This window comes from Brassica napus, chromosome C2 (assembly GCF_020379485.1).
Source record: "Brassica napus cultivar Da-Ae chromosome C2, Da-Ae, whole genome shotgun sequence".
Classification (NCBI taxonomy): Eukaryota; Viridiplantae; Streptophyta; class Magnoliopsida; order Brassicales; family Brassicaceae; genus Brassica; species Brassica napus.
The window spans coordinates 42,542,760-42,557,991 of NC_063445.1; the positions used below are offsets into that span (position 1 = coordinate 42,542,760).

The window sequence follows — 15,232 nt, forward strand, 5'->3', positions numbered from 1 at the left end:
ACGTTCTCTATACATCTGACGATGTCTTCAACCACCGTGAAGGCATGCTCAAGGAGTATATCACCACTTTGCTCGTTGATCCAATTAATACATCTTTAGAGTTTAGAGTGGAGAAATCATAGCTTAACTTACTTTTTTGGGTTTCGAATAAAATGTGTTAGTGAATTTATGTTTTATAAAGAAAATTTATTTTGTTATGAGGACTTCACACTCAAATAAAAACATCTTGGACAATCTCCATCAGGTTCAGAGTTTTACGAGCATATGGTTACAACAAGTCCTCAAGTAAACAGAGCAGGTTTTCTGCATAACCATATGAAACATTGACCAAAATTTGAAGCGTTGATATGGCTCCCAAACTTCTTACATAAATTATTTAGAGCTTCTTAAATCTCGAGACCAGCCGTGAGGTAAAGAAAGTTATTGAACAAGTCATATGACTGAGTAGGGATGGGCGTTCGGGTACTCGTTCGGGTTCGGTTCGGTTCTATTCGGGCTTTCGGTGTTAAAAATTTCATCGGGTATTTATAAAATGACACAAAGAACACCAAACAAAGTTTTTCTCCTCAAACTAGCACTCAGGATCAGAAGTCACAAAAATAGGTTTCACTAAAGGGGTAATTTACCCTTATGCCCTCTTCTTTAAGTAATTAAAAAGAAAAAATTGAAATCAATTGTCGCCGTCCTCGTTTCATCGCTTCTTCTTCTCCTCATCGCTGTCTTTCGTCGTCGTCGTCTCTCCGTCGTCGTCATCATCGTCGTCTCTCCGTCGTCGTCATCGTCGTCGTCTCTCCGTCGTCGTCATCGTCGTCGTCTCTCCGTCGTCGTCTTCGCCTCTCCGTTGATCCGTCGTCGTCGTCTCTCCGTTTATTTATCGTCGTCGTCGTCGTTTCTCAATTGATATGTCGTTTCTACGTCTATTCATCTCATTCTCTCTCTCGTGTGTCTGATTTGATTAAGGTTTGAATCATTTCATTTTGTTATACATTATCTAGTTTTTGTTATATATTATTCATTTGTTGATGAATTGAAGTTGATTTTGTAGAACAATGGAAGTTTTGTGCATCTGTGGACAATGGATCTCAAAAGAATCTCTACAGTGGGAGTTTCTTGTTGATTTGAAGAGGAATGCATCAATCATTTCCATAGAAGAAGATCTACTGTATGAAGATTTGATGAAGATTGTCTCTGAAGATTTTAGTGTTAAAGAGGAAGAAATCAGTTTGAGTTATGGTATTTCATTGGATATGAAATGTATTATTGAAAGTTTCCCCCCACTCTCGATAGGTAATACTCGTCAGCTCAGAACTTTCATTTCCAAGACTAGAGCATTTGATGGAACCTGTCGTTTGTGTGTTAAGGTTTGTATGATTTTTTTCTTCCTTAGACTTTTCAGGATATGCTTCCTAATCAAGTATTATGCCTTACAGAACTACTCGACTTTTGCAGGTTAGTACTGATCCAGCTAGCTGTAACACTCAAGCTTCTGATACATTTGCTTCTACTGTTCCATTGAATGCCAATCCAGTGATTCTTTCTACTGTGCAGAGAGAAAAACATGTACATTGTCCCTAATTCCCTTTTTCTGTTTGTGTTTGCATGATATGCTTCATAATCAAGTATTATGCCTTACAGAACTACTCAACTTTTGCAGGTTAGTACTGATCCAGCTAGCTGTAACACTCAAGCTTCTGATACATTTGCTTCTACTGTTCCATTGAATGCCAATCCAATGATTCTTTCTACTGTGCGGAGAGAAAAACAGGTACATTGTCCCTAATTCCCTTTTTCTGTTTGTGTTTACATGATATGCTTCATAATCAAGTATTATGCCTTACAGAACTACTTGACTTTTGCAGAGTCTTCTATATGAAGGTGTTTCTACAGTTCCTCTTAATGCTCTTCCGGATTTTAGCCATGTCCATATTGGACTTTTGCAGGTTAGTACTGATCCAGCTAGCTGTAACACTCAAGCTTCTGATACATTTGCTTCTATTGTTCCATTGAATGCCAATCCAGTGATTCTTTCTACTGTGCAGAGAGAAAAACAGGTACATTGTCCCTAATTCCCTTTTTCTGTTTGTGTTTTCATGATATGCTTCATAATCAAGTATTATGCCTTACAGAACTACTCGACTTTTGCAGAGTCATCTATATGAAAGTGTTTCTACAGTTCCTCTGAATGCTCTTCCGGATTTTAGCCCTGTCCATATTGGACTTTCACCAACCACGAGAGGAGCTGGCGATATTAAGGTGAATAGCTATTTTAAGACAAAGAGAGAGTTGATGTTGAGGATGAAGAAATGGGCTTTAGAGTGGAAGTTTGAGTACAATACTGTCTCTTCTAACAAGTCAAGAGTGCTTTTCAGTTGTGTTGATGAAAATTGCACGTGGAGGATGCGTGCTATCAAGCTACCTCTTTCAGATTTTTTCGTTGTTAAAAAGTGTGTTCATGAGCATACATGCGATACAACACACAGGAAAGCCAACCACAGACAAGCATCTGCAAAGTTGTTGGGTTCTTTGATTTGCAGCAATTATGGAGAAAAAAAGGAAGGTCTCAAACCGAAACAGATCATTGAACAGGTCAGGATGCTGCATGGTGTTCACATCAATTACAAACAAGCTTGGAGAGTGAGAGAAGAAGCTCAGATTTTGGTTAGAGGGACTCCTGAAGACAGCTATTACAATTTGTCTAGGTGGTTGTATAAAATCACAGAAACAAACCCTGGTTCCTTGACTTATCAACATGTGGATGCTGCAGGAAAGTTCAAGTATGCATTTGTGGCTTTTGGTCCTTCGATAAGGGGATTTTCATTGATGAGGAGAGTTATTGCAGTAGATGGTACATTTCTGAAGGGAAAATTCAATGGGACTTTATTGGCAGCTTGTGCTCAAGATGGGAATTATCATCTATATCCTCTCGCCTTTGCAGTGGTTGACGCAGAAAATGGCGCCTCTTGGAAATGGTTCTTTAGAGGTTTGAGCCAGAAGATCCCGGACGCTTCGGATCTTGTTTTTGTATCAGACAGGGCTAACTCCATTTCTTCAGCGTTGAAGGATGTATATCCCTTATCTCACCATGGAATTTGCAGGATCCATCTGCTCCGCAACATCACTCCTACATATGCGAAGACTGGGTTGCTACCTCTGGTGGAAAGCGCTGCTGATGCCTATACGTGTCACGAGTTCTGGTTAATCTTCAAGGACATAAAGGATAAATGTCCTGAATTGGCTAAGTATCTGGAAGATTCTGATTTTAGGAAGTGGGCACGAAGCTATGCGCCTGCGAACAGGTATAATATCATGACTACCAACATTGCAGAGTCTCTCAATTCTATGTTGAGGATGCCTCGTGAGTTGCCCATTATCTCTCTCCTTGAAACTATCAGATTGACGATGACCACTTGGTTTTTTGAGCGACGCGAAGCGGCTGCGAAACATAAGCACCTGGTTACTCCAAAAGTTGTGCAGAAATTAGTATCTAGGTTAGGGGCCGCAATGTTGTTGAATGTGTATCAAGTTGATCGAAGCGAGTTTGAGGTGAAGAATGAAACAATGAAGTTTGTTGTTGACTTGGAGAAGCGGCATTGCACATGTAATGTTTTCGACATTGACAAGATCCCCAGCATCCATGCCATCGCTGCTGCTAAGCATATCAAGAGAGATGAAAACCGTTTTGTTGATGCTTCTCACTTGACAGAAACGTGGGCTAAAGCTTATGCTGAAAGCATACATCCTGGTGGAGAGTTGTCAACGTCCACCTATCCAGAGAATATTGATGAACTGTCTTGCCCACCTCCAGCTACCAAAAAGAAAAGTGGACGCCCTCCTACAAAGAGAAAGAGATCCGTTGGCGAGTTTGGGGTTCCTGGATCTAAATCTCAGTCCCACAAGTGCAGCAGATGTGGCACAGGAGGGCACAACAAGAGCACATGCGAGAGGCCTATAGGATGAAGTTCTACATTTTTATTGATTATTATTTGGATGTTGGCTATTTGATGGTTACATGATATGCACCAGACCATATACATTTTTTCTTTTGGAACCCTATCCTGAATAAGTATGATTTTTTCCAACTTTTGTAATATACAACATTATCTTTTGATCCCATTTCAATTCTTAGTTTAAACTTCTTTGCTAGAAAAAAACACAGTAATATTCAACTATTCTGGAATCCCATCCAGAAATCCCGAGTTCCTTTCCAAGGTTTATAATACAACATTTTCTGTTAAGAATATTTATGTGGAAAAGTGTAACAGATGATTCTCCTCGGTCTAGCGGCTAAAACACTTATCTGTCGAAATTGTAACGCTTGACTCGACCTGGGTTCGATACCCCTACTAATCATAGTTTTTTAAAAAAAATTTAAGTTGAATAAAAATAAAAGAAATATATTACTTTACTTACAACATGTAATGACTGAAATCAACTTGGCCTATCGGCTACTACACCTTAATTCCCTCTTTCCTCCTAGTCATCTTCAGGTTCGAATCCTAGTAGATGTGTATATATATTTTTTTTTCCTCCAAAATTTGCGAATCACATTATCAAATTTTCCAAATATGTAGATATTAATCCTTAGTTTTGATCTCATTTCATTTTTTTCTAGTTTAAGAAAGAAGCACACTAATATTCATGTATATTATTCATGCATACTCTGGAAGCCCATCCTGAACTATCAAAGATCTTTCCAATGTATTATACTATAAATTGTATGGCTAAATTCAATTATGTGGAAGCAACTAACAGATGATTCTCCTCAGCCTAGCGGCTAAACCACCAAACCTATGATACCGAAACATTTGTTCGACCCGGGTTCGACTCTCCTACGAGTAATGGTTGATTTTTTTTTTGTTCAAGCATATATCTCAGGAATCAATGAGTCTCTTCCAAACGACATCGAGTTGCTTGAAGATATTATCAAAGCTGATGGAAAATTTGATTTAACTGCTGAGTTGGAGAAACTCAAAGAAGAGCACTCGGAAGCGGAAGGAATGCTTGCTGATGTGAAGGTCAAAGTCCCTGATTGGGATAAACTTGGCGAAAGTTGGCTGTGTCATGAGTAATTTCATGTTATCATCTTCTCTTTTTATGTTTTTAAGGACCACATTATGTTTGATTTTCAGTTTTTATTTTAAATGAATAAGTACTTTTGTTTCTCTTGTGTTGTTTCTTCAATTAACAATCTAAATAAAAAACTTGTTCAATGTTTTTCACTATTTTGTAAGGTTTTGGCCTAGTGTTCTTGTATCTGGGTTATCTGATTTGCTTATTTGTTTTTGGAAAGCTATCCTGAATACCTAAAATGATATCCAGATTATATAAATCTATCGTCTGTGAATAAATAAGTTCACATTTACTTTGTTATCGAATATCCACCATAGCCTAGTGGCAAGCCCTTCTACTCTCAGTGTACCCTTATCACACAATAAGCCGTGTTCGATGCCCGTTGTGTATACTCACATTTTTTTCTGTTTTTAATTAATTATTCAAAAGTTATATTCGTTTTATTTTTTTCTGTTTTTAATTAATTATTCAAAAGTTATATTCGTTTTATTATAGCTTTTGGCATGTATAACACCCTTCGCACAACGGCTGCACACTTTGATTCATCTTTCGAGAGTTCACGAGTTCAATTCACATCGGATCACATTCTTTTTCAGTTTTTTGTAAACTTTAAAGGAATTTGTTTTTGGAAACCTATCCTGAATACCTAAAATGATATCCAGATTATATAAATCTATTGTCTGTGAATAAATAAGTTCACATTTACTCTGTTATCGAATATCCACCATAGCCTAGTGGCAAGCCCTTCTACTCTTAGTGTACCCTTATCACACAATAAGCCGTGTTCGATCCCCGTTGTGTATACTCACATTTTTTTTTGTTTTTAATTAAATATTCAAAATTTATATTCGTTTTATTATAGCTTTTGGCAAGTATAACACCCTTGGCACAACGGCTGCACACTTTTATTCATCTTTCGAGAGTTCACGAGTTCAATCCAAATCGGATCACATTCTTTTTCATTTTTTTTGTAAACATTAAAGGAATTTGTTTTTGGAAAGCTATCCTGAATACCTAAAATGATATCCAGATTATATAAATCTATCGTCTGTGATTAAATAAATTCACATTTACACTGTTATCGAATATCTACCATAGCCTAGTTGCAAGCCCTTCTACTCTTAGTGTACCCTTATCACACAATAAGCTGTGTTCGATTCCCGTTGTGTATACTCACATTTTTTTCTGTTTTTAATTAATTATTCAAAAGTTATATTCGTTTTATTATAGCTTTTGGCAAGTATAACACCCTTGGCACAACGGCTGCACACTTTTATTCATCTTTCGATAGTTCACGAGTTCAATCCAAATCGGATCACATTCTTTTTCATTTTTTTTGTAAACATTAAAGGAATTTGTTTTTGGAAAGCTATCCTGAATACCTAAAATGATATCCAGATTATATAAATCTATTGTCTGTGATTAAATAAATTCACATTTACACTGTTATCGAATATCCACCATAGCCTAGTGGCAAGCCCTTCTACTCTTAGTGTACCCTTATCACACAATAAGCCGTGTTCGATCCCCGTTGTGTATACTCACATTTTTTTCTGTTTTTAATTAAATATTCAAAAGTTATATTCGTTTTATTATAGCTTTTGGCAAGTATAACACCCTTGGCACAACGGCTGCACACTTTGATTCATCTTTCGAGAGTTCACGAGTTCAATTCACATCGGATCACATTCTTTTTCATTTTTTTTTTGCAAACTTTAAAGGAATTTGCTAGGCTATGGTGCATTTTGCTTTCTCACTCTTTTTCTGGAAACCCATCCTAAAAGTACCATAAGCATTTGACAATTCATCAAGACATCCTAAAAAATTTTCAATAACAATCTAAATGAAAAAAACGTTAGGGATAATTCATTACAAACTTAAACTTAAACGTTAGGGATAATTAACGTCAAAGTAGAAAAACAGAGTAAAAAACAGAACAAATATGACATTTTCACTTCCTTTGACCTTCCTGGAAATCTTTATCCATAAACTGGTCGAAGATCTCACAACATAGCTTGCTTCGTAAGTCCATCGCAGTTTCATCATTTATATTAGCCATGCTCTTCAATCCCAGTGACCTGCATTCCAGCATCTTCACAACAAAAATACCACAGTTGTATGGAAATTTTGTCTTTGGAAGCCCTTCTGCAAACTTAACTTGAAATGGACTGATATCTTCGAAATTAACCTCTTCACCAAGAAGTTCCATCTTTATGGCACTAATCAACACTGTCATAAATACCCAAAATTATACAATAAATTAATCACCAACAGACAACAAAATGAATATGTAAAAATGCATCACAAGCACAAGCAGCAAGAGACAAACTTTTATTTTCTAAATTAGCTAAAATTCTTTTTTCAGGATACGCATACTTTCACAATCCTATCCATAATCAATGTAACAATATAAATAAAACTGATTTTTCTACACTGAATGATAAAATTAATAAATCACAAAGAGTTTTTACCTGCCAGTTCTTGGATTTGATTAAGAGCACGTTTGATATTTGCTTTTGGAAGACCACAATGGAAGAGTGTGATTGTGTTATCAATCAATTGTATCTCCACCCCAATATAGTGATAGCTCAACTTATCTTCAATGACACCATATATAACATCAACATCTTCCAGCCATACCTTCTTTGGATGTATTAAACCTTTCACAAGTTCGCCTACACAGCCCTCCAATAACGTTTGTTTTTTCTTATGTGGCTTCCTGACAGATTCATAAGCGTACCCAACCACTTCTAAGAATCTGACTGGTACAAAGCATGCTGCTGGAAGATTGTTGTTGCGGAACCAAGTACCTTGCTCAACCCTCTTACAATTTAGCATTTCAAATGCAACATTTATGTGCTGCCAATGTAACAATATAGTTAGAAACTCCATATAGAACTGCTATAACATGGACATCTAACATAGCTCAACTCAACCTCTTCCTAAACATATGACACAATCAAATATCCACAAAGCATTATTACCACTCAATAAGAATCGAAACAGAGTTTGTAAATACAAAACTCAATCATATCCTTTTCCTAATCACAATGCATCATCCAGAACCACATTAATTATTAACATTAAATAAATAGAAGACAGAACAGAGTGTGGATTACCTCTTTGTTGAGATTCTTTTCTGCATCGTCCATTTTTTGAAAGAACTCTTTTTCAATTTCTCTTCCATTGATATAAAACGGTCTGTAGTTGATAAAATTAACTAGTATCAATCGAAACTTTTACAAAATAAATTAGGAATATTTATGCAAGGACAAAAAGTTGCTTACACACGATATATGCCCCGTAGATCCATCCAGTGTGCAAGCCTTGAAAACCGAGGAAATTCAGGTGTCACAAATGGATCAATTGGAAGGATTACCTCAGGTGTTACAGGCATAGGAGGGTTTCTAGGTCGTATTGGCCTCTTCTCTTCTCGCTGTAGAAAAGGAAGCAAATCTACTGGCTGAGCATTTGCTTTCTTCTTCTTCTTACAAGCGACAGCCTTCGCCTTCCCCTTTTTGAATGACAAAAATTCAGATACATTTATATCTTAATTCCTAGTATGATGTATAAATATTTCATACCTTTTTATCACCATCTCCTTCACTTGGATTCACACTCTGCGTCTGCTCTTCTTCTATCTGAAAAACAATACCGAGATATTAAACAAATGACATTATTTTTCAATTCAAGTTATCCAAGGCATTTGTTTTACCTTTTCTGTCATCTTCCAAACACCATCTACCCATTTTCTTGGTTTTCGCATCTCAGAATGGTTGAAGTAAATTTGTTCAGTAGAATTGTTCAAAGAGACAAAACACGTGCCATCAAACAAAATGACTTTAACTTTTCCAGCGCACCAGGCACCATTGTCGAACACCTCTACGTCATCCATTAGCTCATAACTTTTCTTCGCTCCAGGTCTCTCAGGTGGTGGTTGAGGACGTATTCTGTCAATTGATACACGTGTCTCAACACTCCTTTTCCTCTTCTTTTCGTCCAGAGACGGTGCGGAGTACTCAACTTTCACCATCTCAACCCCATCAACCAAATATGTTGCCAACACATTTCCTGGATACCATTTATGACAAGTATTGTCATCTTGTGATGAAATCTCCACATTTGCTCCGATCTCAAAGGTATTTTGAACTCTGCTTTCTACATCCTGTGATGGTTTAGATTCAAGGATATCCAGTCATTTTGATAGTTGCTTTATATTTATTAAAGGTTTTAAAATAAAAGTAATACCTTATTTTGCTCGTGAGTCTCCTAAATGTTTGGTGAAATGTTCTCATTCATAAGCTCGTGAGTCTCCTGAATTCAGGAATGGTTTCATGAACACGTACAAGGGCTTCCAAAAATTACTTGAAAAGTCCAATTTTTTAAAGAATGTACATGTTGCGTCTGAATTGAAGTAAGGACTGGAGTCTCAATATTCTGTTGAGCTATTGGAGAACCAGGTGTCTCTTTCGTGATCTAATTCATAGGCTCTCGTGTATCCTGAAGTCAGGAATGAGATTATGAACACGTACAAGAACTTCCAAAAATTAATTGAAGTACAACCAAATTCATAATTTTATAAATACCAACAGTTTTCAAAATTATACTTGCCTCATTGTTAAGTTGTTCATCTGCTTGATCTGTATTGGCTTCACCTTGTCTGGAAGCCGTCTCATGAAATGGAGTTGTGTCAGTCTGTGCAAGTACAACAAAAATTAGGAAGGCAATCCTAAATATGTATAACATCTTCCAAAATTACTTGACAACTCAAAAAAAAAACTGAATCAAGAACTAGATAAACATTAATTTTAATTTCCGAAAAAAAAGTTACCTCATTGTTTGGAGTTTCATATGAAGTAACTCTTTGTAGTTTCTCTAGTTTTGTCACACGTTCTTTAATCTGTTTCCTGTCTTTTTCAATCAAACACAAACGATCGTTCATGATCCTTAAATTATCTCCCACCATCTCGCTGATTCTGTTGATCTTTGATTCCAAAGACTCCTCCTGATACGAAGAAGAAGCTTGACTCATCCCTCCATTCCCAAACAGTAAAGATGCTCTTCTTATTTGTTCATTAGCACCGTATAGGTCTACTGACATGTTTCGCCAATCTCTAATTTTAAACTTATAACCTCTCTTGGATAAATCGGCCATGTCATCCAGATCTTTATTAGCTTCGTCTTCCATGCAAACATCAGCTTCTGGATCATTAGGAATAGGAGGTAGGATGCATATGACCTTAAGCTGAAACCATAAAAATAATTAGCTTTTAAATGGAGAATCATAAGGCAAAACAGAAACAAGAAAAAAATAATGTAAAAACTTACATGATCTTTGATTTCAATTAGGAGAACATCTATCAGCTGTGGAGAAGCTATTTGAAGGTACTTCTCACACAAAAATATTGGGGTAGACGGTTGAACGCTCAGAATAGGAACCACTTGACTGAATGCATACTGTAGCAAAGGTACTGACTCAAGTATCCATATAAGAAATGCCATAGGGAATCCTTGCAAATCATAATTGTTTTTGTCGAGGCTTTTGTCGACAGCTCTCTGAAGTGATTTTAACAGCAAATTATAAGCTGTTCTCCCCCATGGGTATGTCATCAAGACATCCATATCCTGCGCTATTTTCACATAATCCAAAGTAAAAGTTGTGCCACCGTCGAGAAGGCTCTTCTGTAGTAGTATGCTCTCAATCAGGAGGAGCATTGCAAGGCAGAATCTCTCATCAGAAGCATCTTCTCTTGTGTTTCTGAGCTGCTTCTCCACGTCCTTTACTGTATGAGTACGCCCTTTTAGGAAGTCCCACTTAAATCTCTCGGTTTCCTCTCGTGGTTCTCTTGCTTCACCACTACATTTCAAACCAGTCACCATGTGGAATTCTCTTATAGAGAACCTCATTGGCTGAGCACCAAAATGGAACCAGGCTTCGTGTCTCTTCACTGTCTTGATGCTTTTGGTGAGAACTGTGTGCACTATCTTAGCTGATAATTTCAAAGACCTCTCTCCAAGCTTGATCACCGGTCCCAAAAACGTCCCTCTTATTCTGTTGAACTCATCATTTCCTAGAATTTCCTTAACAGTTTTGATATAAGCAACTATCGAGTGTTTGTTTATCGATATCGTCTTCTCTGGCTCTGATCCAATCAGATACCTCAGCTCAGGCAGTGCTAGTCTTAATGGTAATGGATCTCCCATCTTGTTTCTATGCTGCGTAAAAAAGAAAAATTTTATTGTCTAAATTAATTAAAATCCAATTTTCAGGAAGGGTTTTCTGAAACAATACAAATCCCTCCTGAAGTCTATACACATGCTTTCACATGAACTAGAATTCTACCAATCATATTAGGTTAAAACGAGCAAGTCTATACACAAGCAAAAACCAGGAGACCAATCTCTCAGAAAGAAAACACACATAAGGTTGAATCTGCAACATACCTTAAAGAGATAGAGCTCTAGAAATGGTTTTTCTCGGAGAATAGAGAGAGCTCGCGTAAAAGATCGAGAGAGAGAGAGAGTTCTGGAGATGGGTTTTCGTCGGAGATCGAGAGATATGGAGATGATAGAGAGATTCGAGAGGCGGAGACGAGTGAGATTCGAGAAGTTTGAAACGGCGAGAGTGTTGAGACGGCAAGAGTTTTGTCTTTTTCCAATCGAAATGTATTGTTTTAGAAACCTATCCTATATTAATTGGTTTAAGTATGCTTATGTAATATTCTTTAACAGATGATTCTCCTCAGACCAGCGGTTAAACCGAGGCATTTCATAACTCAAAAGTCTCTCTATCCCCAGGTTCGATAAGTGGTGGATTCAAAATCAATTTTAATTTTTTTTTTTGTTACAGTTTGGAGTTAAATACAATTAAATGTAATCCATTAACAGATGATTCTTCTTTGCCTAGTGGCTAAAATCCCACACTATCCAAATACGCAAACTCTCTCCCTCTGGGTTCGATCCTTTTTGGATCTAAATTTTTTTTTTTTTGTCTGTAAACATCACAATTTTAAGCTTACAATTTTTTCTGGAAACCCATCCAGAAACATTATTTAACCTTCCAAGATATATGATACCCAAAAAAAATACTTGATATCCTTCCAATCTTTCTTATGTAACCAGACGCCAACAACATAACAAAATAAACAGTCATAACTAAAACCGAGTCTTAACTAAAACAAAAAATGTTTTGATGCATCATTCTCATTTCCCAAAGCTCTCATCCACAAATTGGTTGAAGATCTCACAAGACAAGGTTCTCCTTAGCTCCAATGCATTGTCATCATTAATCTTTGTCATGTCTCCTATCTTCAATGACTGGCACTCCAGAATCTTGACAAGAAATATCCCACAGTTGAAAGGATGTTTTGTCTTGGGTAAACCTTGTGCCTGCTCAACCTCAAATGGAATCATCTTCACTTTATCTACCTCATCACCAGAAGATTCCACCAGCAGATCAGAAATCAACACTGTCATATTTAAAAATCAATATCAAGATAGAATCAGTTGAATATTTCAAACCAAGAAACAGTTGAATACATCAAATACAAATTGTTTATACATACCTGCCAACTTTTTCACTTGAGGAATATCAATGTTGTTGCTTTCCTTTTGAAAACAATCATATACTGTGATTCTTTTCTTCTTCAAATGAATTTCCATCCCAATCCAGACATTGCTTTTTTTTCCAAGAGTAATCCCATACACAACATCAACATCTTCTCCCCATGTCTTCTCTGGATATACCTTCTCTCTTACAATATCTTTAAATAAATCGTTGAAAATCTTTTTACCTTTGACCTTTTCTTTCTTGTATGCCAAATCATGAGAGAGCAAGCAATGCAAGAACTCCATAGGTAGGAAGCACGCCTTTAGAATCTTGTAGTTGTGGAACCAAGCAGCATTCTCATTTCTTCTGCAATTTAGCATTGCAAAGGCTCCATCAATGTGCTGCAAAAAAAAATGCAAACATTATCTATTTTGTTACTATCTAATTTCTGAAACTAAACAAATCCTTCCTGAATTTTTTTAAAAATATGTAAAGAAATTACCTCTTTCTTAAGGTCCTTTTTTGCATTTTCCATGCTTTGAAAGAAAGATTTCCTTATCTTATTATCATTGATTGATAGGGACCTGCAGTCGATTAAAGATTCAAAGGAATTACTAAACCTCTTATACATAAATATAAGAATATATAGACAAGGACAGAAACATGCTTACGTTTCATGCATGCCGGGCTTTAATGTCATCCAATTTTGAAGCCTTGAAAGCTTATGTTCCGCAGGAGTTGAAAACGGATCAACTGCAGGTATAATCTCAGGTATTACAGTTAAAGCCGGATTTCTGTCAGACTTGAATGGAGTTTTTGTGTCTCTAGATCGTTTAGGCACCCTCTCGCTCCTTCTTAGGAAAACATTATCCATTCCTGAATTTTGTGATGAGGCAGCAGCTTTCCTTTTCTTATCAGGCTTCACCTTTAATCAAACAATAGACACCAAGCAAAATATTATCAAATTTGTTGCAATCGGAATTTCTGGAAACCATTCCTGAAACTAAAATGTATGTATATCAAACAATTCACGTGAAGTATAATTCAAGTTATGATTTACCTTATCTGCCATCTTCCAGACTCCATCTTTCCATTCTCTATGAATTCGCAAATCTGAATGTTTGAATAGAATAGTTTCCATAGAAGTATAGAGACACACCGAGTATGTGTTATCACCAAGTACCATGCTAATTTGTCCGCTGCTCCAGCCATTGTTGTAAAAGACTTCTACCTTATCCATCATCTCAAAGGATTTTTGGTCACTAGTTGGTGTTGCAGGACGTATTTTGTCAGCCGTGATAGTATCCTGAAGTTTCTGAAGTCTATGTTGGTCTGCGAAGAGTGTCGTGTACTCAACTGTCAGCTCCTCTAGTCCTTCACACAGTTTAAGATCAACAACCTTTCCTGGATACCATATTTCGTCATCAGTAGACAAAATCTCAACCTCTGCGCCTATTTGAAAGTAAGCTAGAAGCCTGCTTACTTCAACCTATGAAAAATGAAGATTCAGTAACATCAGCGGTTTCAAATTGTTAGAATAATAATTAAAGATCAAATATACTCGATGCATACCTCGTTTGTTTCTGAAAAATCTATAGCACTTGTCTGAAGATGCTCTGTTTTCTGAGTAATAGGCGGTATCTTTGAAACATGCTCAGTAGTAGGTTCAGTAGTAGGCTCTGTGGAAACTAGCTAGTAGTAGGTTCTGTAGTATCCTTGAGATTTTCTTCTGCTTGATTCTGCTCTGATGGTGTCTCATCGGATTGCTCTCCCTCACTTGTCTGAAGGTGCTGTGTTTGCTGAGTAAGAGGCTGTGTAAGAGGCTGTGTAAGAGGTTGTGTCTTCGAAACATCTGTGGAAACTAGCTCAGTTGTATGTTTTGTAGTATCCTTGAGATTTTCTTCTGCTTGATTCTTTCTGCTTGATTGTGTCTCCTCTCCCTCACTTAGAGAAAAATATTGGGTCGCAGTTTCTGTCTCACTCTATAAGACAAAAGTAAATGGTAAGAGTTAGTTGAATAGAAAAATATTACATAAACATTTTAAATATTTCTTCTTACGAAAGCATTCTTATTTTCTTTAATAACTAGTGCAATTAGTGAAGACAATGGAGAGGAAGGTGTGTGATGCACAGCATGTGTATCCTCCTGTAATAACAATAAAATAAAAGAGGTAGTTGTGAAGAAGTTTCTACAATTTAAAATTCAAGTTGTACTTATGAAAGACATTTCTATGCTTACTTTTTTATTGTTTGCTGAAATGATCTCAGTCAATGGCTGTGTAGCCTCATACGTTCCCTCTGTTACCGTCTGCAAAAAAAAAACAAAAAAAGTCAGGAAGGGGATCAAAAACACGTACAAAAGCTTCCAAACATTACTTGAAATCTCCAAGATTTTTTGAGTATTTACCTGCTGTTTCTAAATTGGAGAAAAAACTTGAGCCTCAATACTCTTTCGAGATATTGGAGAAGAAGGTGTCTCATTCATTTCCAGTGTTTCTTTTTGCAAAACTTGAGTCTGAGCAGCAGGTGACTCAATCACAATCTGCAAAAAATATTAGGAAAGGCCATCATGAATACATTCAATTATAATTTCTAGAGTAAATATTACCTCAT

At 36.6% G+C, this 15,232-nt stretch overlaps 2 protein-coding genes across 2 annotated transcripts; one reads left to right on the forward strand and one right to left on the reverse strand.

Moving 5' to 3' along the window:
• Positions 1-1,049: 1,049 nt before the first annotated feature.
• LOC106416982 lies at positions 1,050-3,957 on the forward strand. Its single transcript, XM_048749100.1, has 6 exons — positions 1,050-1,233; positions 1,288-1,361; positions 1,450-1,560; positions 1,655-1,765; positions 1,860-1,940; positions 2,146-3,957. Exons 1-6 carry the CDS (start codon positions 1,050-1,052, stop codon positions 3,955-3,957), a joined length of 2,373 nt encoding a protein of 790 aa, XP_048605057.1.
• Positions 3,958-12,140: 8,183 nt separating this feature from the next.
• LOC106379765 lies at positions 12,141-14,674 on the reverse strand. The gene is made up of 5 exons (XM_013819644.3): positions 13,680-14,674; positions 13,291-13,544; positions 13,122-13,203; positions 12,636-13,020; positions 12,141-12,539 (listed from the first exon to the last, which is right to left on the reverse strand). The coding sequence occupies exons 1-5, from the start codon at positions 13,860-13,862 to the stop codon at positions 12,274-12,276; spliced, it is 1,170 nt and encodes a 389-aa protein (XP_013675098.2). The 5' UTR covers positions 13,863-14,674; the 3' UTR covers positions 12,141-12,273.
• Positions 14,675-15,232: the final 558 nt, after the last annotated feature.

Bases quoted from the DNA above. Each gene is read 5' to 3' on its own strand.
- LOC106379765 (XM_013819644.3), bottom strand. From the start codon at position 13,862: ATGATGGATAAGGTAGAAGTCTTTTACAACAATGGCTGGAGCAGCGGA. The intron at 13,204-13,290 runs GTAAGCATGTTT...AATCGACTGCAG, and splicing joins AAGCCCGGCATGCATGAAAC to GTCCCTATCAATCAATGATA. The intron at 12,540-12,635 runs GTATGTATAAAC...TAAATATGACAG, and splicing joins TCAAGTGAAAAAGTTGGCAG to TGTTGATTTCTGATCTGCTG.
- LOC106416982 (XM_048749100.1), top strand. From the start codon at position 1,050: ATGGAAGTTTTGTGCATCTGTGGACAATGGATCTCAAAAGAATCTCTA. The intron at 1,561-1,654 runs GTACATTGTCCC...CAACTTTTGCAG, and splicing joins CTGTGCAGAGAGAAAAACAT to GTTAGTACTGATCCAGCTAG. The intron at 1,766-1,859 runs GTACATTGTCCC...TGACTTTTGCAG, and splicing joins CTGTGCGGAGAGAAAAACAG to AGTCTTCTATATGAAGGTGT.